The 23751-nt window shown below is 36.7% G+C and overlaps 7 protein-coding genes across 7 annotated transcripts in view; 5 read left to right on the top strand and 2 right to left on the bottom strand.

Annotated features, from left to right (window-relative positions):
- Positions 1-4131, bottom strand: part of LOC141898808 (piwi-like protein 1) — a 14364-nt gene extending 10233 nt beyond the window's left edge. The window contains exon 1 of the mRNA XM_074784920.1: positions 4029-4131. The gene's annotated coding sequence lies outside the window, so the exon portion shown is untranslated. The remainder of the gene's footprint in view (positions 1-4028) is intronic.
- LOC141898810 (bile acid-sensitive ion channel-like) lies at positions 648-6595 on the top strand. Its single transcript, XM_074784921.1, has 10 exons — positions 648-734; positions 2449-2786; positions 2870-2942; positions 3030-3455; positions 3750-3886; positions 4016-4169; positions 4559-4615; positions 5004-5166; positions 5259-5350; positions 5652-6595. The coding sequence occupies exons 2-10, from the start codon at positions 2463-2465 to the stop codon at positions 5861-5863; spliced, it is 1638 nt and encodes a 545-aa protein (XP_074641022.1). The 5' UTR covers positions 648-734; positions 2449-2462; the 3' UTR covers positions 5864-6595.
- A 1281-nt stretch (positions 6596-7876) lies between these two features.
- LOC141899820 (2-methoxy-6-polyprenyl-1,4-benzoquinol methylase, mitochondrial-like) lies at positions 7877-10724 on the top strand. The gene is made up of 6 exons (XM_074786370.1): positions 7877-8045; positions 8156-8305; positions 8805-9115; positions 9483-9571; positions 9683-9794; positions 9882-10724. Exons 1-6 carry the CDS (start codon positions 7880-7882, stop codon positions 9981-9983), a joined length of 930 nt encoding a protein of 309 aa, XP_074642471.1. The 5' UTR covers positions 7877-7879; the 3' UTR covers positions 9984-10724.
- A 140-nt stretch (positions 10725-10864) lies between these two features.
- On the bottom strand, positions 10865-13369 carry LOC141899821 (vitamin K epoxide reductase complex subunit 1-like protein 1). Its single transcript, XM_074786371.1, has 4 exons — positions 13321-13369; positions 12718-12913; positions 12529-12638; positions 10865-12176 (listed from the first exon to the last, which is right to left on the bottom strand). The coding sequence occupies exons 2-4, from the start codon at positions 12894-12896 to the stop codon at positions 11821-11823; spliced, it is 645 nt and encodes a 214-aa protein (XP_074642472.1). The 5' UTR covers positions 12897-12913; positions 13321-13369; the 3' UTR covers positions 10865-11820.
- Positions 13370-13420: 51 nt separating this feature from the next.
- Positions 13421-16184, top strand: LOC141898523 (charged multivesicular body protein 7-like). Its single transcript, XM_074784460.1, has 10 exons — positions 13421-13753; positions 13896-14073; positions 14494-14688; positions 14771-14841; positions 14925-14987; positions 15079-15127; positions 15210-15329; positions 15421-15519; positions 15619-15778; positions 15854-16184. The coding sequence occupies exons 1-10, from the start codon at positions 13491-13493 to the stop codon at positions 15979-15981; spliced, it is 1326 nt and encodes a 441-aa protein (XP_074640561.1). The 5' UTR covers positions 13421-13490; the 3' UTR covers positions 15982-16184.
- A 122-nt stretch (positions 16185-16306) lies between these two features.
- Positions 16307-18099, top strand: LOC141898524 (exosome complex component CSL4-like). The gene is made up of 8 exons (XM_074784461.1): positions 16307-16420; positions 16665-16786; positions 16967-17038; positions 17122-17210; positions 17304-17337; positions 17620-17670; positions 17751-17832; positions 17913-18099. Exons 1-8 carry the CDS (start codon positions 16393-16395, stop codon positions 18029-18031), a joined length of 597 nt encoding a protein of 198 aa, XP_074640562.1. The 5' UTR covers positions 16307-16392; the 3' UTR covers positions 18032-18099.
- A 340-nt stretch (positions 18100-18439) lies between these two features.
- On the top strand, positions 18440-20295 carry LOC141900855 (PWWP domain-containing protein 2B-like). Its single transcript, XM_074787903.1, has 2 exons — positions 18440-18588; positions 18744-20295. The coding sequence occupies exons 1-2, from the start codon at positions 18440-18442 to the stop codon at positions 20293-20295; spliced, it is 1701 nt and encodes a 566-aa protein (XP_074644004.1).
- Positions 20296-23751: the final 3456 nt, after the last annotated feature.

Genomic DNA, 23751 nt, shown 5'->3' with positions numbered 1-23751 from the left:
CAAATACATTTAAAAACCTGATAATTTCCCTTCATTTGATATGTAAATGTACGGCCCTGGTTCTGTAATTTCTTCAGCGAATCAAAAACGATTTCTGGCGATTGAAATTGAAAACATCGACTTTGATTAATTTACGATCAAACAAAAATAATTTCGTCGTATGCGTTCCCATACCGTTCTTTAGTATTTTCTTCCGTAAATAATTCCTGAAGATGACTATAAGAATATTGTCGAAACGTCGAAGAAATTATTGGCTCTAGAAATTAATTTCGGACTTTGTCTTTCATTATCATTGTGGGATTCTCATTATTTTATGCTCATGATATTCTTTTGTTTTACTGTGCAGTAAAATATCAATAAATTGGATATGTTAATATAAAAAATACCTGGAGAGATGTGTTTTTGTTAATATGAATAAATTGAATTTAAGATTGTCTCTTGCACTTCAAGTCAAAAAAGTGGGGGATTTTCACCGCAAAAAAACCCACCCCATCACGATACTTTTACGAAATACACTTATAAAAATAAATTATTCAACACTGGGGACCGTTTTGCATAATCGCCAAATGTTGATATTGTTTTCTAGTCATATATAGTTTCCCGCCGATCTCTTAAACTGGTTTCTGTTAGTCTTGCGTTGAGTTCGCGAAAACTCGTCTGGCCGCGGGTGAAATGTAAATGAGAGCTTTAGTTATTATTGTGATATATCGAAAGAGGGTTCGTGCGTGTAAAATGTGAGTAATTCCTACTGATTATATTGATTAGCGCTTAATTATAACGTGTTCAGCATCATCTTCTGGCGATACAAACGGGCCTTTTAGTAGTCATTTCATCAATGAGCTAATACTGATGATCAAACATATCTCATCGTTGGTTTTCGATCAGTAAGTTGTTACCTTAGTTGATATTCTGATGCAGCGTGAAAGGAACGGTCATTTCCTCTACATTTGCTTTTAGTCGAGGAAGTCACTTTCTGACGTTAATCCATTAGACATTCAGAAGAGGTCCATAGAAACCGGTCTAGTCGATTTATCATCTATAAAACTATCATTAGACAGCTATCTTATCAATCATTGCCCCTTACGTAAATGACATGTGAATATTTTGATTCGTATACATTCTGTACTATACAGACATTGTCAGACAATATATATATACATATCTATTTAAGCCGCACAAAAGACAAGGTAAATAGACGAGAAATAAAAAACGTTCTTTTCATTCATACATTCAGTCCGACCATATACACGAATAAATGAATATATCATATCGTTAATCAGAACATGAAATGATCAGTTAAACTGTCCTAGTTCATACATAATACACCGGACTTTTTGTATTACTGATGATGGTAATAAAATCAACGCTTGTGAATAAGGATATTATAATCATTTCTTTTGTACGCGCGCAACATTCGCAATTTTTTTAGAATAGCTTTGAAAATGTCAAAAGTGGTACCTGCTCCAACACGCTCATAAAAAATACATGTCAGATATTTGATTTACAAGAGATAGTTTATAGGTTTATAAGCTTTCTCTCATCACAAGTGAATATAAGTTTTAAAAAAAGTTCCTCGAGGTGAGAGTAGAGATTTTCTGATTGAATAATGGTTAAAATGTCTATATTTGATGGTGGAACTTTTGATTCGAAAGTACTTTACATAATTTTACATAAATATGTACTTTCATTGTATGAAATCAGATATCTATAGAATGCAACCAGTTAATGAATTCTATAGTCGTTAAGTTAATGAGATTAATTATAGAGGTGGACGTGACGTGGTGCGGGTTTATTATGTCAAAATAGAAACCTGATCGAAGCCCATTACAACATTCACCACGCAATCCGATAAAGCGTATGTAATTAATTATAAGAATCGGCTTTTAATTCACTTGTAAATAAGTAAATAGATTTCGAACAAATAACATATTTATGTAACTTCAACACGGAATGTTGGATGTACCGGAAGTGATCTGTTTTATCCAATGAAACCTCGGAATTAGTCTGTTTCAGATCCAATGAGAGGACACGGGGTGAACCTTATTATTTGTTTCGTCCAATCAAAACGAGTAAAAGGGAACAATATTATTGTAGCATTGAAACACCTTGGACATTCGGGCAGTTTGGTTCCAGGTGTCTGAAAATAAATCTTATCCGATTAGAAAATGTGTGATTTCTCTATAGAATTCAGAACGTATTTCATACCTTAATTCAAAATTCCATTTCACATAGTGCAGGCATATACGTGTATATATAAATATAAACTGTTGTAAAGGGCTTTAAATATCTGATCTCATGGTAGCAAATGTTTCTAAGGAAATCGCTAATAATTATAACGAACAATTTGATTCGTAGTGAAAAGGTGGATTAGTTCTGTGATACATACATGTCTTACCGCGTTGCTGTAAATTGGGCGTATCCTGAACTTTTGTTTTCTTATGATGTTAGGGATTTCATAATCAATGGACGAGGGATTTCTGACGGAATCAACTGCGTTTAGAAACGGAGGAGACAAAATGAATTTCACCGAAGATTCGCCTCAAAAGGCGTCCAAGGCAAAACGTAGGTCACGACACTGTTGTAAGTGTTGCGGCCACGATGAAGTGGAATTCGCTTCTAATACAACTTGTCACGGATTGAAACGAATCGCCTCAGTAAAAAGCTGTTGGAGGCGAGCGCTGTGGATAATAGTCGTATTAATTCTGTTCGGATTTCTGTTAGAGGAACTCTTCGGCTTGATCGAGGATTTTGGAAAATACAAATCGACGACTTCGATCTCGATTGAGGTGAGTAGAGATAAAACGCTGTGAATCTTACATCGGTTTCTCTCTAAAAACGATCGCATTTTCCATCGTATTTTCGTTCGCAGTCGAATGGAACTATAGATTTCCCAGCGATTACAATTTGTGATTCCAATCGCCTTAATAGAAGTGCTCTTACGGGTAAGGTTTGTTCGTTCTTGTCGTTTGATAGAAATCGTACCCAACATTTACTGAAATACTTTTCTTCTCAACCAAAAACTATTTCAGAAATTGGTATTCCGCCGTCGGACTCTGAGTTGATTAATTACATTCTATTTGGATTCGGTAATTTCGGTTGGTTCGGACGTTTGTTTTTAAAGAATGAAAGTTACGACGGACAGATGAAAGCCCGTTACACTAACTACACTGGACGTCCGTGGGATTATTCTTACGTTATTGAAAAAACAGCTAAAAAGGACTTCAGTAAAAATATCCTGGGCTGTTTTATAGTCGGCCACGATGAGGCGGCCACTTTAGCGCCGGAAGACACGATAGGCTGCGACGCGCGTGAATACTACAGAACTACTTGGACTAAAGATGGAGAATGTGCCACTTTTAATCACCCTGATATCGGTAAATCGTTCTCGCAGAAAACCCCAGGAGGAGAACATGGAATGACTATACTATGGGATCTACGACAATTCGAATATTCTGGTAAATATATAATCAGTTGGTGTTATCTAAAATTGAAAAAACTTCTAAGTGTTTCCACGGACCTGGTTTCATTGATCGGATATGTAAGCTACATCTGACAACTACCAAAAATATGACAATGAGATAATAACCGTGATAATAACTGACAAATTTCAAAATGTGTCCCAGGGATTAGTTTGCCCAAACATCTACGAAACTCGGTCCTGGATGAATTGCAACGCCAGACCTATTCGGTGGTTCTCAACTTTTTGAGCCGAATTAACTTTTTTTTCCAAATTATTCATATATTATTAGAAAATCTGGATGGAAATATGCAGGCAGGTTTATCGATATATCTACATCCTCGTTATGAACCCGGAGAGTTAGTAACCGCGTACGGCACCGCTCTGTCCCCCGGTACATACGCTATCGGTGCTCTGAAACTTGATAAGGTAATAACGACTACAAAAACCTATCCATAAAACTTTGATGATTCCTTCCGCTTTCATCTTGAGCTATAAAACTGATAGTAGTTTTTTTAGGGGATGGTAATGTTTTTTTTCTCAATTGTATCGATATAGAAAACGAACTTACCGAAACCGTACGGGAACTGCGCGGAGAAGAAGCTGAGATACGAAGACAGATATTCATTGGCTGGATGTGAATTAGAATGTGAAGCTGATATTATCGCGAATAATTGTCAGTGCAGGCCGCTATTTACTTCCTCGTATAGAAGTTAGTAGGAAATAGAACACCATCGTTTAATTTCATGTTTGCATGCATGATATCGATGGAAATATCCATTTCATTATTTCCAGTTAAAAACAGTCTTTTCACGTACTTGTATCCACATTACTCCCGTGTTCTATACATCTATATATAGACTAATTCTCGAAAGCTTTTTGAATGTGATCCTCGGAGTCGACTCAAATTTTCCCATTTGTGTCAGAAAGGACAAAGGACTCGGCTTCATATAGACCTGTCGGTTCAGTTTGACTCTAAAATTACTTTATTTCCTATATGTTTTAACTCAAAAGCTAAATCTCATCAGCAAGAACTGTGGGGACTGGAACCTGATATGAATCTGACTTCACGACATAAATAAGGTCGCTTCTATTTTGTAGGAAATATCCGTGTTTGTGAACCGTATGACGTCAAAATGTGCATGATGCCTCTGCTCAGTAAGGCTACCGCAAACATTATTATCAATTAGACGAGAAGATACACAATATCCGTGTACGATGATGATGAGAGAAATCCCACAATAACGAGAAAGTACGCCTGATGATGGCTAACAGTTGTTAGCCGAAACGTCGCTCCTCAAATACAATCATTCTGATATAGAATTTTTCAATCTTGGCTTCGTTATTGTGGGATTTCTCTCGTCATTATTCTCAATCTTTTCACCAAGAAAAAAAGTATATTACAATATCCTTTGATGAATATATGGCCTGCAGGTTTCCAGCGCTATTCAATTTTCCAACATTTTCGTCTTCTAAACATGATAGATACTTCTCTGAAATACTCTTAGTTTTTTTGCAATGTGATTTGATGATTTCTTTGTTTTAGACAATGCTGATTATATAACAGCGTTTAAATCGTGTTATAACTCGTGTGGTACGGCGTGTAAAGAAGAAATATACGACATCAATTTAAGTTTCTCCTCATTTCCAAACCGCCACGCGGCCGATGCTCTTCAGACAGCTCTCAATCTATCCGCTAATTACGTCAGGTTTGTATTTCAAAAACCTCACGACCTCGACGAATCATTTTAAGGTTAATGTTTCGCGAATGTCTCTAAATTATGATGTTTTCTTTCCGTAGGGACAACATAATTTACCTCAATTTGTATTACCCACGTTTATCTTATACCTCCTTTAATCAGGAAAAAGCGACGACTCGTTCACAGTTAATCAGTAAGTTAAATAATCTTAAAAACATTTCATTTCGTTTAAATTCTTTTATTATTATTATATAAAACTTATATAGCGCCTTATTCCAAAAGGCTCTAAGGCGCTTTACAGAATCTAAAAGAAGAACAATCGAGATGCAATATAATATTGATGCTTTTAGTACAGCATCGGTTAAAGTCTAGAGACGATTTAGTAAAAATGTTGTCTAAAAAGATGAGTCTTCAATAAGGATTTAAAAGCATTTAACGAGCTTGTTGATGCCAAATTCTCATCAATCTTTAACATTTCTAACAAAATCTTATAGGTGATTTTGGTGGAATGATGGGCCTTTGTGTCGGTGCAAGCGTTTTGACGGTTTGCGAATTTATCGAATTCGCGTTCGTGAAGATCTTCAAATGGTGCTGTTCAAAAAGCGAAGATGATTATATCGCAGACGAAGACGCGATACAGGAGAAACCTGGCGTGAATGATAGAGGTGGCGTGGAGCTGACGAGTAAAATCAGTAGCGTCATATAAATCAACGATTTGACAAAAAAAAAATAACAAAATGTGATATGGGGCCGAGTTTAATAGATTTGGAGACGAAATAATCCCTTTTGGAATTTATCAGTTATTACCATGATGTTTTATCATTGATGGTTGTTATCCATATTGCGGAGTCTCAGAACTTTTGACATCCGGTCTATGAAACCATGACCCCAGTTTTTTTAAGGTGGTTTGTTACTGATTTTAGTAGCATGACGTAAATGAGAAATTCAAACAGAATTTGACCACGGTTTATCTCGTTTTGTGTTTACATATTATTTCCCTAGCGCCATTGAATCAGAAATCCAAACAAAATGTCATAGATGATTTTTGTCGTGTGTATTTTCTTATTATTTTAGTAGCCGGACTTAAAAATCGATGGATCAAAATGTGATATCCAGACAAAATGTCATGTGATGTTATAGATTATTTATTATGTATACGGATAGTTTATGCAGAGTTTGTTTAGTTTTAGTGAAAGCATAATTATTTTGTAACATCAATTAGTATCTGAAAAATATTCGTGTAATTGCTACTGCCAAGCTCAATACATGAGAAAAAGCCAGCAGGGATAGTTGAAATGAATTGAGGGATATGATATGATATGATTTATTTTCAAGTAACCTTTTTACAAATGAATAAGCAAATACATTAAAAATGTAATTAATGGGATGCGATGACTCCACGCATAAAGCTGCTGTTTTATAAGACGTTTAACCATGACATGGCTTTTTTTACTTATCATATGAATAAATGTATGTATTAGAAGAAAAACTATCTTATTAACGTCCCTCGAAAACCGTCCACATTGGCTCTCGATGCAGAACTCCGCCGCAATTTCAGTTTTTCTCTATCTGATAGAGTGGCGTTTGGCAACGGGGAGGACTGAGGACTGAGATCTGGTTCACTTAATTAGCACAGGCTGACCATACGCTGGAACTGATCGGTGGTAGATGCCCGGATCGTCTGTTCGTCCAGTTGGTGGTTCCATCAGTCGAGGACGGATCTCAAAATTAGAAACTTAATTTCCTCTAATCGAAGACCAGATCGTGGTTCAATTTGAAAATTTCAGCCGCAAATAATTGGAAGCACGGCCTGAATCAAGAAATCCACTGATAAAATTATGGAAGAATCTCTATCAAAGAAGTCGCAGCATTTGAAAAAGAAAACGCGATGTGAGGAAATTGGAGATAAGAGCATAAGGCCTTCTGACAGCCTCCAAAAATGTCTTCAAAATTCTCTGTCACCCAATACATTTAGACTGATTCCCGCTCACCGGCCGTGTTCAGACGTGTGACCGCGGCCGCGGCCGGCCGGGTCGTGTTTCATACTGTGGTAATTCTGAATAGTACAATCGTAACTACGTCTATTCACCAGGCAAACACTAGGATAAATGCGTTTATTAACAGGCTAACACTAGGGTTTCTGCGTTTATTAACAGGCCAACACTAGGGTTACTGCGTTTATTTCCAGGCCAACACTAGGGTTACTGCGTTTATTTCCCAGGCCAACACTAGGGTAACTGCGTTTATTAAACAGGCCAACACTAGGGTTACTGCGTTTATCAAACAGGCCAACACTAAGGTTTCTGCGTTTATTTACCAGGCCAACACTAGGGTTACTGCGTTTATTTCCCAGGCCAACACTAGGTCAACTGCGTTTATTAAACAGGCCAACACTAGGGTTACTGCGTTTATCAATCAGGCCAACACCAGGGTTACTGCGTTTATTTCCCAGGCCACCACTAGGGTTACTGGGTTTATCAAACAGGCCAACACTAGGGTTACTGCGTTTATTAAACAGGCCAACACTAGGGTTACTGCGTTTATTAAACAGGGCAACACTAGGGTTACTGCGTTTATAAAACAGGGCAACACTAGGGTTTCTGCGTTTATTCACCAGGCCAACACTAGGGTTAGGTTCCAACACTAGTTGTTGGTTAAATTGACGTATTTTCTCAGTCATCGTGACGTCAATGATTTCAGGGTACATGAAATATCCATTACCATGGCGAAAGTTCTGAAAAGCATCGTTTCGAGGAATATTTTGCGATCAAATACATTTCCATCTTCCCGAATTATTAGTCGAGCGCTGTCGAATGAAGCCGAACGATCTGATAAAACGACCCATTTCGGTTTCACTACTGTCAAAGAAGAAGAAAAGCAAGAAAAAGGCAAGTTTATCGAGCTGGAGGGATTTTGGGTTGTTTGCAAATTAGGGATGATCATATTCTTGAACCAGTATTGCGGGTGTAAGACTAACTGGAATTCGATTTTTTTTTAGTGTATGACGTTTTTGAAAACGTAGCGACCAGATACGATTTGATGAATGACGCTATGAGTGCCGGGGTTCATCGCTTGTGGAAAGATCATTTCATTCGTAGATTGAATCCGACTCCACAGACAAAATTAGTTGATGTAGCTGGTGGTACAGGTCTGTAGCGCCAGCCCCCGGCCCCTCCTCCACAGTTCTACCTCCACTGGGGCTCGTAGTTGAAATTTGTAGGTGAATAGTAGCTAAGATCATCCAGTATCCCAGGTACACCGGTACGTGGGATACTGAATGATCTAAGCTTCCATCCAAACTTCAACTACGGGCTGCGCGTGATGAAATGATAAATGTCCAAATGAATTCTCTGGAACAAATGCCCTGTTTCACTAATGCATGCTATGTGCTGCTCCAAAATCACTGGGTATCAATATCTGGTGCTTTCTGCATCAAAACAGTTACACTTCCGCAGATATTGACATCGACTTCTTACTGTGACAGTGCCAGAAATTATTCCTAGGATTTAGAGATGTTAAACTTACTGATATAAGAATTTCAAAAAGATTTGTGACATTTTAAATTTGGAATTAGCTGTTTATTGCTTTGGAAAAGTAGAGCCATTTGACATTCTGTTAATCATTAGTATTTGGAATGTATTTTGCAGGAGATATTGCCTTCAGATTTCAACAGTACATTCAGGCACCTGTAACTCACATAGCTGACACAACTCCATCAATCATTGATCCAGAAACTACTGAAGATGTCGACATTAAAGACTCCAGCGAAAGTCTAATCACGGTTGTTGATATTAATCAAGCAATGCTCGATGTTGGGAAACAGAAAGCTCTGAATAAAGGTTTTACTCACGGTATGAGATGGATTCAAGGAAATGCTGAAAATCTGCCATTGGAAAGTGACAGTTTTGATGCTTATACAATAGCATTCGGAATACGAAATTGTACACACGTGGATAAAGTAAGTAATTGAGAATCTTGGTAGTTCAGTGTCAAATTTGGTCTTGGGATAAGTCATCACATTGCTGAAGACGTCACTATTTTTTTAGTCCCAATTTTGAGTATTTCCAATTCAAGTAGCCAAGTGTGTGAGTCATCATCTGTATAAACTTGTCACTGTTTTTCACAGTCATTATTTATTCGAGATTGAATAATTCTGACTTTATCGCGATCGAGTTCCGATTTCTTGATCCTGTTGTCTTAACTCGTAGACATTCGAACTGAGTTTAGTTTTTAGAGTCCAAACATCAGTGGAACCAGGTGTGGATGATTGAAATATGATTGTTTTTCTGGGCAGACAGTTTTATGAGTTGAAATTTCTCTTTCAGGTTTTACAAGATGCGTACAGAGTTCTAAAACCTGGCGGTAGATTTATGTGTCTTGAATTTAGTGAAGTAACCAACTCGGCTTTAAGAAGGTTCGTTCAAGTTGTTTATTAAGTACTGGTCTTAGGTTCTAATTGCCAATTTTCCTAGAAGATATGTGGTAATTAAATTGTGTTAACCTGAGAGTAAATCTTTTATTTCAGTGTGTATGATCTGTATTCTTTCCAAGTGATACCAGTAATGGGTCAGATTCTAGCCGGTGATTGGAAATCTTATCAATATCTAGTCGAAAGTATACGAAAATTCCCAAATCAGGTATTCATTCATTTATTCACATCCATCACAGATCTATTTTTCCAAATTGTTTGATGTAATAAAAAGTTGAACTGATGTTTATTACAGGAAGAGTTCAAAGAAATGATTGAAGACGCTGGTTTTCGTTTTGCGACTTTTGAAAATCTCACTTTCGGAGTCGCCGCGATTCATTCAGGATTTAAACTGTGATACTGAATCATTGATAGGATCGAAACTCTTATTAAACCACATCAGCTTCAAAACAATGCTGAAATTGTGTCGAAAATACAGGACCCAGTTACTATACTTGTTGGTTGAAATAGACTATTAAAATTAGTTTATATATCCGGTTTCACCTCTGAAGCCAATTATCAACTGTAAGAACTGATTTATGATTAATTAGAAATGTCTATTTGTGACCGGTAGACTATTCCCATAATTCAGATTTCAATGAGCAAAACCCACTGTTCATGATTCAACAATTTATTATCTGACAGTCTTAACTTGTAAGAGAAACCAAAATACCTTTTTATATAAAAGTTTAGTCAGAACTGCGGAAGATAAATTGTTAAATAATCATCATTACTCATGTCTGTTTGTGCTCATGGGCCATTCATGAGGTTTTCGTTAATGTCAGTCATGTGTGCATATGTTCATAGGGAGAAGTGGTCAGAGCGCCGCTCATTGGTGCCTTACTTATTAATGAATGGCCTTTTATGTTTACTGATTGTAACTGATAGACTTATCGTAGACATAAGTTGTACATAATTTATATTTGTTGAAGTGTTTTGTATTAACGCTAATAAAATCATAGATATTTGGAGAAAAATTGCATCCTGTCTCAGTCGAGGGTCGTAGATAAAACTGTACTGTGTCATAGTACACGTTATACTGGGTAGCTTCGATAAGAAAATGACTAAGACAGTTGTAGGTTATAAAAAATAGCTCGTTCATTTCAAAGTGCGTACATTTTACACAGATATGATAATAGGGTACACGCACAAAAAGACAAAATAACGTCGTTTCCCAATAATTTATCGAACTAAAATTACAATGAACTGGTTTTGAACACAAATAAAATCGTTGTACTGAATTAAGAAGCATGTTTACAACATGAATAGATTATAATACTTAAATATATTATTACAATTAACAATATACTTTTCGCGGAGAGTATTTTTAAAAATTGCTCTTGTCATAATTAATAATCCTGAATCTAGTTTATTAATCTATACAGTAGACTCGACCTTACTCGATACCGATCAAACCCTGTGGGAAAATTATCTGGAATAAACTATAGCTGTGATAAGGCAAAAAAAAATTGATACCTTGTTTCTCCGCTTTGCTGAGCTTAAATGTTGACCCGGCCGCCTATCTACCCTATACATTACTTTTTTTTAAAATCGTGATCAATTTTACCATAACAGACTATAGAAATGAACTGTTTATAAATTTTATCATATTTTACAAAAATGACCCGGCCGCTGCGGAGAAACAATATATCATTTTTGTTTAGCCTAACCTGTAGAGTACAGAGTAAGGCGGAATCTAGCCGTATAATCGTTGTTTGAGCAAACTATTAATACAGTGGTACTATTGGCATTATTAAATCTGTTGATCGTATTTACAGTAAATTTGAAGATATTGATAGAAAGGCACGCAGACTCACACACTGTATTGCATAGTTCAATAATTATACGATAGGTATTCATTATCTAACAGCAGGTTGGAATGAAAGTCCACAGCTATTATTTTACTCCTAAAAGATTTTCGTTGATTTTTGTAGTTGATCGAAATGTTATTTTTCGTTATTGCCAAAAATGACCGAAGCTGTTAAAACAGGCTGCACCTGAGACAACTAAGGCAGGTTTCGATCGGGAATTACCGATTCCGGAATTCTCTTCTGGCGCTTTCGTTTCCACTAGAATATGCTCTACGTGTTATGGAATAGCGTAGTCTGCATCGTTGATAGAAGCAGCCGGTCGGAATTAATAATCAGAATACGTTCGATCGAAACCTGCCTAAAGGACAACACTGAACTGCGGTGCTAGTTCTGTTTTTGACGCTTTTTCTTCTGGTCTTTCTTTTTGGTAGGTTTTTCTTTCGCCGCTTGTTTCTCTACTTTATTGTTGTCTTTGTTGCTGCTGCTGTTATCCGAAGTCAACGTCGCCTTCTTTTTCTTCTTAGACGACGATGTTTGTTGTTTTTGCGGTTTTTTCAGTCCTCTCAACGACTGGACGTTCACTACGAGTATAGTGAAATTCACTACGTACATCGATACGCAAACAATGCAGAAATCACCGAGGATATAAAACAATACGTATCCCAAATAAACCGAACCTAAATTCGCTACGATCGACGTTCCAATTTGAATCTTCGTTGTCGTTGAACTTTTGCCGAATTCTGAATAAAATCAAACAAAAGAATTCATTTCCGAAAGTCACTGAAGTCATAATTTATATATTCTAAGTCCAAACAAACTGGGAAAAGGGTAGTTTCAGTTGTTCAAAAGAGTGTAATATTATTCAAAAGGGTAATTTAGCATGCTCTTTTTATCCGCTGAAGAGTAGCCCGTGATACTGTTACAATGTCTGTCTGTTTAAGGGTCATTATTATGAATCTTGGAACGGTAATGTCTTACAATCATACTTCAGAGACACTTGGATCATTTACTCAGCGACTCTGCAGACCATTATCAGTCCTGCTAAATGAGGACAAATTTCATGAATTCAGCAGAATTTCACTGTACACTTACCTAATAATGACTGAATTATATAGAACCCTATTCCGAAAATACTGTTTGGTTGGTTGATAAGACTGTCTTTACCGAAGATATGTTCAAATAACCCGAATCCTCTTCCATATCTGAAAATATAAATTCCACTCGTCATTGAAAGTAGATCCTTACAGATGAGTTTCCATGTCAGTATTTTCTTCTTCTTACCGAGAAGTAAAAACTTTCGAACAGCTAATGTATTCGCTGAGATCGCAATAAGCCCGATACGAGGCGTCATTCTCTTTACTAGTTTCAACGTGATAAGCGTAGGCACATACTGCGATACCAGCAGCGCATAGTAACAACAGAGCTGCGCTCAACCAACTAGAATTGCGCTTTTGAGCCATACTCACTATTTCCTTATCTGAAAAACAGAAATTGTAAAAATATCGGTATGACTGCAGTTTAGGTGTCCCTAATGGTATGTACCTAACCTTACCATCACACTATTCTTTAATAACACTAGCGCCACCCAGTGGATAGGTGACCCAAACTGCAGTTAGCCCAAAATATCAAATTAGACAGAATTTATTAAGCGATTTTACTGGTAAACGAGTGAAAGGCCCGCAGCGTTTCTCTACCGTTCTTCCGCGTATCATATTTTCTCAACAGCCCAATTCATTAAAACACTCATTTATATAAGATATTGCGCCGGTTCCAAACATTTCACACCAATTAACAGTTTTAACTCATTAAAAACAATCTTAACTATTGATTACGAAGGTTCGTTTGCGGTAATTAACCGTAATTATCTAATAATTAGCAATTTACCTCGGATAAAGACCGGTGTGATGACGTTACGCCGGAGGTACGCGAGTATGCGGTTGAGCAGTTACTTCCTGTTGTATTTCGTTTCCGAGAATATCGGCTCCACATTGACTTTTTAGAGATTTTTCAAATTTTTGACGTGATTTTTGCGTGGATTTTGGGATTTGGTCGCGATGGCAGAAGATAATCGGTCTCATTTTCCCGATCAGTGGAAAGACGATCCAAAGATGGATAATTATTTCGCTCCGTTCAGGAATAATCGCGACGTAAATCTCAATTCATGGAACTCGAAAATGAACTTTTGGAAGAAACTCATTTTATCAGACCTCGAACACACCAATACTGCAATCGTCGACGCTAAATCTGTTGCCAATAATTTCAAACGAAATGGAAGGACGCCAAAATGTTTGGCAAAAGTTGTCCATGAACTGGTCAGGTATGAATAAAATAACCCTTGGCTTATTTTATTTCATTTTCGATTTTGTAGGGCCCAAACCGGGGGTGAGAAGTTGCATTAACTCTTCATCTTAAATTGATAATCTGATTGTATTTAAATGATGATTCTCTTCCTTTTTTAGTGAAGGAAAACTTAAGAAAAAAGAAGATATTGAGAAGGAATTAAACAGCAGTTGGATGTCATGGGGGGTCGATGTGTTTGTAAGGAAACCGTTCTCGTGGACTTTGAAAACTGTTGTCGGTTCGTCTGATAAAGATTGTATAACAGAAGGACAATACGTATTATCGGAACTGATTCAGGTATGTTGACAGTGACAGGGCGGGTGAGGTGGTCTGAATTCTAGATGATGTAGTACAGGGTTCTCTTATCAGGTCCAGGAAAAATGACTAAGCAATAGAGTATTTAGTGTGAGGGGGAGATGTATTGTGAAAAATCTCTAATTTCTCAAATGCAAATGTTTGAAATTTTGATAAGAATTTCGTCTGTATTTTCACCTTTACCAGCAAATATGCATCATATACTTTTGTGTTTCTCTATTGTTTTGATGGTCAACTCTTAATGGTCAGTTTTTATTCACCGACCTCATCCTTGATTAGTCTCATATCTCTAGCCCTTGTTTCTGGGGTATCTGGTAAGATCAATTGATATTCAGACACTGCAGCGATTACTTACTATTCTTGTCTCTAATCTTTTATTTATTGTACTTGTTTTCATTGCAGGAAATGTCATCTAAAATACTAGATTTCTATCAACGCACGATGCAGGTTGATGTGTTGGATCATTTAGTGGATTATTCAGTATTGATGTCGAGGTGTAAACATATCTGTTCTGACGAGACTTCGTTCAACCTGTCTTTATTGACGCTTCAGAAAAACGGCAAAGTTCACATCGCAGAAGAGAAAGGTTACGACAAGGTAAAAATTGAGATCAGACATTTTCAAATTATTCCTTACAAAATACAAATTCTCTAGTGTAATCTAGTTCTTCGATTTTCAGATCGTTAAATTCTGTAAGAAAGACGAAGAAAAAGTAATTCTGATCACAGAAACTGACAAAAAAACAATCAAGTAAGAAATCGATACAGAATTTAATTCTATTTGAATAATTCAAATCAGTTTATTCAGTATTTTGATGAACTGTGTGTTTTCAGACTGAAGAGAACAGAACAAGCCTTACAGCACGAAATTGAGAAATTATACCAAGATGTTGAAAAGTGAGTGGAAAATCTGCGTAGCTCCATTTCTTTATAATAATATTTCTATTGATGAGTTGTTACTTTATTGAAAATGTTTATTTATTATTAGTCGTTTGACAGAAGCGAAAAGTTTTGTGAAAAAAGGCCAAAAGTCATCAGTGAGTACTATCTTAATATTGTTGTCATCTTTCAAAATAAGTTTACCCCCAATATTTTAATTTCTATATCTCAATTTTTTAGGCACGGACTTCGCTGCGGGGTAAAAAGAATTTATGTCTTCTCATCGATAAAAGAGAAACAGCTTTGTTGAACATTCAAGATATGTTACAGAAAATACGCAATTCTGAATCGGACAAAAAGGTTTGAAACAATCGTCTCTCAACATTCACCTTCTCGCTCTGATAATGGAAACATATTCTAGAAAATATCGTCAATGTTTTATTTGTTGTAGATTCTTGAATCATATGAAATCGGTACCGATATATTGAAAACTTCTCGCGGTGATGTTTCAATTAGTAAAATTGATGACACAATGTGCAATTTAGAAGAGGTAAGCCAGTCCTAGACTTAGTATAAACCTGATGATATCTTGGCTTGATTGCCAAATTTTGTGGTACTTAAGATTCTATAAACTTCTCTTGAATTTAAGGCTATTGAAGAACAAGGTGAGATTGGTGCAGCATTGTCTAAGGGTTTCGTAACAACTGATGGAGATGGTGATATTTCTATTTCTGAATTGGAAGCTGAGTTAGAATTATTAGAATTTGACGGTGATTTGGATGATAAATTAACTGGTAATCCTGTTAAAGGTAAGAAAACTTACAAATTACTGATTTTTCGTATTTCGAATTCTTGAAATTAAAAACTGTGATTGAATATTTCAGATTCAATATTCCCACAAGTGCCGACGTTTACGCCCGGGTCACCTGATCAGTTGAATAGCACGTATGATGTTGATGATTTGGAGAAGGCACTACAGAAAGAATCATTGCCGGCTTTACCCGCTTTATGATAGTGAACTTCAGCAATATCGCTTCATTTATATTCATACATATGACTCATATAGCTTTGATTCTTGGATCAATTGGAGTCAGTTTAAAAAAACTTCCTGCTTTTGAACTTTATTCAGTAGAAATGGAGTCAAACTTCACCAGCAGATATGTGTATTTCATATAGTCTTTCAGAATGATTTGCTTCTAACTAACGTAATCATTAATTTAATGTAAAATTTCACTGTGAATAAATTTGCTTAAAATATCAATTAGTATTTTGCTCGATCACTTTTTCTTAGGGCGGGAAGGAGCGTTTTAATTTACTTTACCTAAACCAACGGTAGCTCAGTATATTTTTCCTAGGTAAGCCGCGGTCTTGTTGTACACCCGCATGTGCTGACATCAAGCGGCTTGATTAGGAAAAATCCAAGATGTCAGCGCCCACGATTTGCGTTCCAGGTGAATTTTCATTCCACTTTTCACGATATTTCTCGCATTTATTCGATTTGTATACCAATGACAGTCGTTCAGTTAGTTTTATCTATAAGTATGCTACTATTCAGTATACCCTTAACCCATAAAGTCGGTGCTGTGCGTGTTAAAAAGCATTTTACATGTGGTCATTTTGATCGACACTCACTTGCCTGAGGTGGCTAATCTGTTAATTCTGTGTTTGAAACTGATGTTTTGAATCACGTTTTAGGTCAAAGAATTTGTCGACTCGAAGAGAACCATGTACCAGGATTAGGGACTTACGTTAGGAATGGATTTGTCTATTCTAGTTTAGCCGGTTGTGTTAAAACTAACTCAGATTCTGAAGGCAGTGTATGTATACATTAATTTGACTGTAATAAAACTGTTATTTAATACACAACTAAATAATTTCAATTATTTAATGATATTGTGTTTGTTGGAGATTGAATTTGATTTGAGATGTGTCACTTGTAAAATGTAATTCATATAGATCCATTGCTGGATGTGAGATTCATGAGTTTGTATTTTCAGATCTCATTGAGTGTTCAAACATCTTCCAAACAGAATGTTGTGCCTTCGTTAGGCTCTATTGTAACAGTAAGGGTAAGTAGCCAGTATTCAAACATTGTCGAGTCACATTTTTTATCAGTGAATAATGAATCCGAAATTTCTGCTTTGTTTTTCAGATAACTAATGTAAATCCTAGATTTTGTAAATGTGCCATTTTAAATGTTGACGGGGCACTTCTGCCTGATTCATTTCGGGGTATGATAAGGTATGCAAGGAACATTTTTTCACAATCTTGATTCTAAAAATGATGTCTTAGTTCCAGGTATAAAACTGAATTCTTCATATTTTGTTTTTGTAGAAGAGAAGATGTGAGAGCTACAGAAAAGGACAGAGTACGTTATTAACCTTACTGAAATCAAAGCTTTCAATCTAAATCATTGAACCTTCATCTTAGAGCAAAAACTTTTAAATTTGATTGATTGAAATGTTAAAGCTCCACGATTGTTATTGAACTTAAAAAGTTTATTTGAATATATTCATCACTTTTAAATACCACCTCAAATATTCCCAAATTATCATAGCCTTTTCAGTTCATTATCAATTGTGGAATTTCACCGCACCATTGTGATTCTATGATTCACTTTTCGTTTATCAAACTGTTTCTTTATTTTTAGGTAGAAATGTACAAATGTTTTAGGCCAGGTGATATTGTATTAGCCCGGGTTGTATCCTTTTATTTAATAAAACATACACAAAAACTATCATTCTGAAAGTTTGGTAAATTCCTTAACATTGATTTAACCAGTCATCATTAGGAGATACTCAGTCATATATTCTTTCAACAACAGAAAATGAATTAGGGGTTGTTATAGCAACGAGTGAAGCAGGTTCGATCAACGATAATGAAATTTTAATTTGTCATTCATTTGTTAATTCGCGAATAGCAGACATGGATTTCTTGTTTCAGGTGTTAGCATGGTGCCTATCAGTTGGTGTGAAATGCAATGTCCAAAAACTATGGCGAAAGAATACAGAAAAGTGGCCAAAGTTCGTCCGGACAGCTTGAAATATTCCTACAAGACTTAACCCTTAATGCCGATTTAAACTTCTTTTTGTGCATTTGAATTATGTATTTTTAAAATAAATTTTATGGAAAGAGCTAAATCTGATCATTTATTCAGTTATTTTGTAATTCATTGGATCTTCTATGATCTTGTCAGGTTTATTAGTGGATTTTGTTGATCAGTGGATTGAGGTGTAAAAATTGGAAATTTTGGAATTTTCTGTTCAATGGAAATCCCTTTATTGGTCCTTCATGATCTTCTCATCCGACTGTAGTGGACTTTGGGATTGATGACTGATGTTATCGTGTGGATTTAGGCGGATTTGGGGATCTGATCTTATATCAGTAACTGATACTGTGAAAGTAAGATGCTGCGAGCCTACGAATGCGCATGCGCATCAGTGTCAGTAATGAACGAGGAAGGAGGCAATATGGCCGACTTCAAAGAAAATGAAAGCCCATTTATAAAAGGCTCAAAACACACCGTAACAATAGAAGAAAGTGGAAAGGATCTGATCGTTGTATGCTTGAACTTCCAAAGTTATGTTTACCGAGGAGTCTTATTGAACAGCACTCTTGGGTAAGTAGAAATATACCTTTGTTTAAGTGTCAATTTCATCGAAATGCGCTCGAAAAATCGAATCGCGAACATATTCCGAACCGAAAAGCGGCTCTTTAACATCGTTTATTTACTTTAAAACGGTAGGTTTTAATCTTCACGTGTGTTTGTTTTAGGAATGTACCATACGGTGTAAATTTACCGAGGAAAAATACAGAAAATGAGTTTCAAAAGCAAGACGAGGAGATTCCAGTAATCAAAGATCTGATCAGCGTTTCGAATAGACACAGTTTTCTACAAGTTCCAGGCGCCCAGATTCCAGTAAACACCCAATCAACTGTTAAAGCATTAAATAAAAGTTGGAAGGAGAAGACAATTCGTAATATAAGACTACGACCGCGACAGGTTCTGTGTTCAAAGTGTAAATCAACGTGTCCCGAAAATCCTGATGTCAAAGCGCCTTCGAATTCTACAGCGGTTACGAAATCTGTGGACTCGAAACCGGAACCTATCATCAAATCCGACATCCACACGCGCAAACGAAGCATCGGTGAAAATTTGGCGCAACCGGTCAACCCGGTTACCAAGAAAATAAAGTCAACAGACAATTCATCGAAGAAACGTAGCCCGGTAATAAAGATATCGTTTAATACGCCGCAGGGTAAGGGTACGGTCGTTAAAATACCTCCGAAAATACAGAATCAGGAACAATCGGATAGCGAATACGACACCGCGTACGAGACGAGTCGATATCATCATCACGAGAATATCGGTGAATTGAGCGAGAAAAGTGACATCGAGAAAACACCACGCGGCGGACGAACCCCGGAATACGGCTCGGATATCGGTATTTACGGACATAAAAAGGTTAAAAAATCGCTACGAAAAGCTAAAGAGAAAGAACGTTTAAAAGTGACTCTTAAAGCGCCGTTTAATTCGAATGTTCGCGCGGAACGACCGCACAAGAAAAAACATAAAGATCGACATCGAAAAAAACAGAAACACAAACATAAACATAGCGTACGCGACCAGGAGGTTCCCGGGGACGAGATGCCCGATCAGGAAAACGCGATTCAAATCGTCGAAAATAAGGACGGAATTCCGTTAATCGAGAATTTGAATATGGCATTCGAGGCGAGTAGTAAAAGTCCGAAACCGCGAATTCATCAAACCGATGGACTAGTGACGAGATTGCGACGTAAACGGCCGACAACCGAAAACGATCAGCAACAAACGGATAATTACGTTTTATCGAACGGGGATAACCTAACTAATCGTAACGCGAACTCGGACTGCGGCGATAGTTCACCGATCGACGTAGAAAGGTTGGACCGCGTTAAACCGCTGATGATGAGAATTCATACGCAAAGCGTCGAGAAGTGTATCATCGGAGATAGTCGGTATATCGCTACGGGAGACATCGTCTGGGGTAAAATACTCGGGTTCCCGTGGTGGCCTGGTAAAATTCTCAACATCACCGTCAGTCAGAAGGATAACGGCGTAATAATCCGCCAGATGGCGCACGTGACGTGGTTCGGCTCATCAACGATGTCGAATATGCCGTGTTGTGAGTTGTATCCATTCCTCGACGATTTCCGCGCGAAATACAACAAGAAAAAACGTGGTCCGTATAAACTAGCGATTAAACAGGCGACCGTCGCCGCTAAAGAGATACTCGGAATTCAACCCGATGAGTTCATAGATGTGGAAGGTTTAGAGGATATTTGAGGTTCACTCCCCGAGGCCCGTGAGCAGTTCGAATACTGGTGTGGTGGCTGAATTCATTGTTCGATAACTCTTTGATCTCTCTCCTCTAAATCGAGATAAAGAAATCTCTTGAAACATGCTAATATTGCCTTGAGTACGGCTCAGCGAGTTGAGAGATTGTTATTCCAGTTTTAAACGGTGGAGACTGAATATTTTGGAAATGTCGCTCATTGTTCTCAGTTACCCGTCTGTAATAGCTGGTGGTTCGGGGTGTTTTTCTCAATCCATAATCCGTAACTAAACAGATATCGGAGATTGATTATTCGTGAAGTCAGACCCCGGTGATGGTTACTACTTAAGCCTCATTCCCGACTAAGCCTATACGCTATGATCTGTGCTTAATCAAATCAAAAATCACTGTTCATTCAGAAAATTTATTAAAAATGAATTGATCTTGACTGCGATGAAATTTTTAAAAATTGTGTCCCGATTTTGTATGACTGTTACATGTATGTAAGTCTTCTATACTAGTCATAATGCATGAATGTGTGTAGAGTATATCGATATATAGAGTTGGGTTATAATGGGATTATCAGTGTAATAATAGTGATTCTATCTACTATCAGTGTGTGTGATATCAGCTTACAATCATTACAGTGTATGATAAATGACTAGAGTATTAATATATTTCTCTATAAGTTTTATGGGGTCAAATTTGGGAAGATTGTTTATTCATTACGTACTCATTATGTTGAGGACCGGGTCTAGAAGAGATATCTGCAACGCCCGTTTTAAATGTTATAAAGATCTGGTTCATGGGGAGGGATTAGAAAATTCTCGATTTATTTTCTATAAAATGGCCGACACCGCTGCCACTCTTAAATCCTTAGGCAGGTTTCGATTGAAAGATTCTGGGTTAGAAACTCTCTACCAGGGTCCAGTTCCACAGTTCTGAGTTAAGATTTGACTCTGAGTTAACTCATTGAAAATGAACTAACTTTAACTCAGGGTTAACTCTAACTCACAACTGTGGAACTGGGTCCAGGTTTACAGAGTATGCCCTTCCGAAATAGGTAGAGCGTAATCTTCCGAAATGAATGCGTCAGAAGAGAAATCCAGAATTGATTTTTCGACAGATCGAAACCTGACTTAAGGCTAAAAAAATTGATACCTTGTTTCTCGGCTCTGCTGAGCTTAAATGTTGACCCGGCCGGCCGCCTATCTACTCTATACATTACTTTTTTTAAAATCGTGATCAATTTTACCATAACAGACCCGGCCGCTATAGAAATGAACTGTTTATAAATTTTATCATATTTAACAAAAATGACCCGGCCGCTGCGGAGAAACAAGGTATCATTTTTGTTTAGCCTAATATGAATTATGAACTAAGCTACATTGTATAAGTATGTATGTAATGGTGCCTCACATAGCTCAAAATATGTATTGAATTTGGTGCTTCTTCTTCATGCAGTGTACGGTATTTGCTTCATTATGCGTGAAATCAACACCTGTGAATGTTTTTTGCCTGAGTTGTGAAAGCATTCCATTTTATGGATGTGCGTAGTTTATGAATGAATGTATTATAGTTGTAGCAGGATCGGAGGTTCATCCATCGTTCGTTTGTTGTAGTCATAGATACTTCGCATATTTCGCAATATTTTTACAGTAAAATTTCACGATGGCGAAAATGTAAAAATCAGATTCTGTCCATTTAAATTTAGAAATACGTTTGTATCATGTGCGTGCATGGAGTAAAGAGTTTAGTGTTGTGAAAATGTTGTCTTATAAATTGTCAGTAAATGTGTAATATGATAATGTGTTGTATAATTGAATGTTGTTTATGGAAGCTCAAATCTTTACTGTTGTTTAGTGAAGTGATAGTTTCTATATAAATGCATGTATGAGAAAAATACAGTTCATCGATGTGTGATGGGTTGATGTAATAGGAGTAAAATAGCTACTACAGTAGACTCTGTTTAGCCCCGGACAATATACTACAGATTTTCTTAACCCTCCATCCCTGTTCAGACTGCCTTGGAATTTACACCTACAAGATCTGAAGCAAGCAGAGTCTACTGTACTGTTAAATTGATAATATCTGTACCAGTTGATAGTCAGGGAGGGCGGGGGGGGGGGGGGGGGGGGGTAGTTTGGATCTCTGCTATCCCATTGAGGTCGCTCTAGACAGTGGATCAGCAATCAGCGATATTGACAATATTTCTCTAAAAAAAGTGCATCCAAATTCAAATGTATATTTTCTTGATTTCACCTTTTTCTCGAAACTCTACATCATCCAAGGATTGGCCTTCGTGTTCTTATCGACCCACATAGAAAGAGGGATTATTGACATATTCTGAGGCCAGTTCCGTTTAATGAATCTGATTCAAATGAACTAATTCAGGTCCCACGAATTGAATGAAATTCCAAATCACCGAGCCAAATCGTTTTAGAGATGCAGTAAACCTCGCCCTAACTCGGGACGAACTGGGACCAGCAAAATTTGTCCGAGCTTAGCAAAAGTTCAAGTTAAGGATAGGAAATGCGTTCGTAGGTCAGAAAAATGATTTCATTTTTTGCGAGTTCTTGGAAAATCTGAGTAAGGCGAGGTTAACTGTATTATCAAAAATGCAAGTACAGTTCTGTAGATTATAATGCATATCATAGTTTTCATATTGGATGGTTCAAAATAGGGAAATCAATTGAATTATTGTTGATGTTTAAGTAAATGCTGGAATGATCTGAAAACAACAGTTAAGTATATACATATGTGGAATCTGAAAGCTTCAATCTATGTATATGCTACACTGTATAATTTAGTATATTTATGTAAATGAGAAAGAGGGATAGATATATTCATAATTCTTGTTAGTAAGAATGAAGCATTTGTCGTCGTTGTAAAAGATCTTATTTCAATAGTCATTTTCTCTATCAATCTTCGTGGATTTGGAAAGTAATATATATATATATATATATATATATATATATATATATATATATATATATATATATATATATATATATATATATATATATATATATATATATATATATATATATATATATATATATATATATATATATATATATATATATATATATATAAATTCAGTGTGTATGTGACTATATTAGTCACTTATCATTTCTTAAATGAATAATAAAAAAATTCAAAATTCAATAATGGAATTCTGTTGCTCTTCTCAGATAGTATTTTATTGGAAGTTGCCAGAGTTGACTTTAGTTAGTGTATGAAAATCCCGCTAACGATGAGCATAGCGGCAGCACTGTACGGTCGGTACACCCCTGTTCATCCTTTATCCATCAGGACCACTCTGAATCACAGCAATTGATGGGTTTGAACCCGGGATACCCCTGCACATCCTCTATTCAGCCTCAGGACCACTCTGAATCACAGCAATTGATGGGTTTGAACCCGGGACACCCCTGTACATCCTTTATCCATCAGGACAACTCGGA

The sequence above is a fragment of the Tubulanus polymorphus genome, chromosome 2 (assembly GCF_964204645.1).
Source record: "Tubulanus polymorphus chromosome 2, tnTubPoly1.2, whole genome shotgun sequence".
Lineage (NCBI taxonomy): Eukaryota > Metazoa > Nemertea > Palaeonemertea > Tubulaniformes > Tubulanidae > Tubulanus > Tubulanus polymorphus.
The sequence above is the reverse complement of the archived record's forward strand: the minus strand, read 5'-3'. Positions and strand labels throughout refer to the sequence as shown.

Coding starts and splice junctions, on each gene's coding strand:
- LOC141898810 (XM_074784921.1), top strand. CDS start 2,463: ATGGACGAGGGATTTCTGACGGAATCAACTGCGTTTAGAAACGGAGGA. Junction 2,943..3,029: donor TAATAGAAGTGCTCTTACGG/GTAAGGTTTGTT, acceptor AAACTATTTCAG/AAATTGGTATTCCGCCGTCG. Junction 5,167..5,258: donor CTATCCGCTAATTACGTCAG/GTTTGTATTTCA, acceptor TTCTTTCCGTAG/GGACAACATAATTTACCTCA.
- LOC141898523 (XM_074784460.1), top strand. CDS start 13,491: ATGGCAGAAGATAATCGGTCTCATTTTCCCGATCAGTGGAAAGACGAT. Junction 13,754..13,895: donor GTTGTCCATGAACTGGTCAG/GTATGAATAAAA, acceptor TTCCTTTTTTAG/TGAAGGAAAACTTAAGAAAA. Junction 14,988..15,078: donor TTATACCAAGATGTTGAAAA/GTGAGTGGAAAA, acceptor ATTTATTATTAG/TCGTTTGACAGAAGCGAAAA.
- LOC141900855 (XM_074787903.1), top strand. CDS start 18,440: ATGGCCGACTTCAAAGAAAATGAAAGCCCATTTATAAAAGGCTCAAAA. Junction 18,589..18,743: donor TTATTGAACAGCACTCTTGG/GTAAGTAGAAAT, acceptor TGTTTGTTTTAG/GAATGTACCATACGGTGTAA.
- LOC141899820 (XM_074786370.1), top strand. CDS start 7,880: ATGGCGAAAGTTCTGAAAAGCATCGTTTCGAGGAATATTTTGCGATCA. Junction 9,116..9,482: donor ATTGTACACACGTGGATAAA/GTAAGTAATTGA, acceptor TTTCTCTTTCAG/GTTTTACAAGATGCGTACAG. Junction 9,795..9,881: donor TACGAAAATTCCCAAATCAG/GTATTCATTCAT, acceptor TGTTTATTACAG/GAAGAGTTCAAAGAAATGAT.
- LOC141898524 (XM_074784461.1), top strand. CDS start 16,393: ATGTCAGCGCCCACGATTTGCGTTCCAG. Junction 16,421..16,664: donor GCCCACGATTTGCGTTCCAG/GTGAATTTTCAT, acceptor ATCACGTTTTAG/GTCAAAGAATTTGTCGACTC. Junction 17,039..17,121: donor GCTCTATTGTAACAGTAAGG/GTAAGTAGCCAG, acceptor TTTGTTTTTCAG/ATAACTAATGTAAATCCTAG.
- LOC141899821 (XM_074786371.1), bottom strand. CDS start 12,896: ATGGCTCAAAAGCGCAATTCTAGTTGGTTGAGCGCAGCTCTGTTGTTA. Junction 12,639..12,717: donor TCGAAAGTTTTTACTTCTCG/GTAAGAAGAAGA, acceptor TTATATTTTCAG/ATATGGAAGAGGATTCGGGT. Junction 12,177..12,528: donor TATAATTCAGTCATTATTAG/GTAAGTGTACAG, acceptor GATTTTATTCAG/AATTCGGCAAAAGTTCAACG.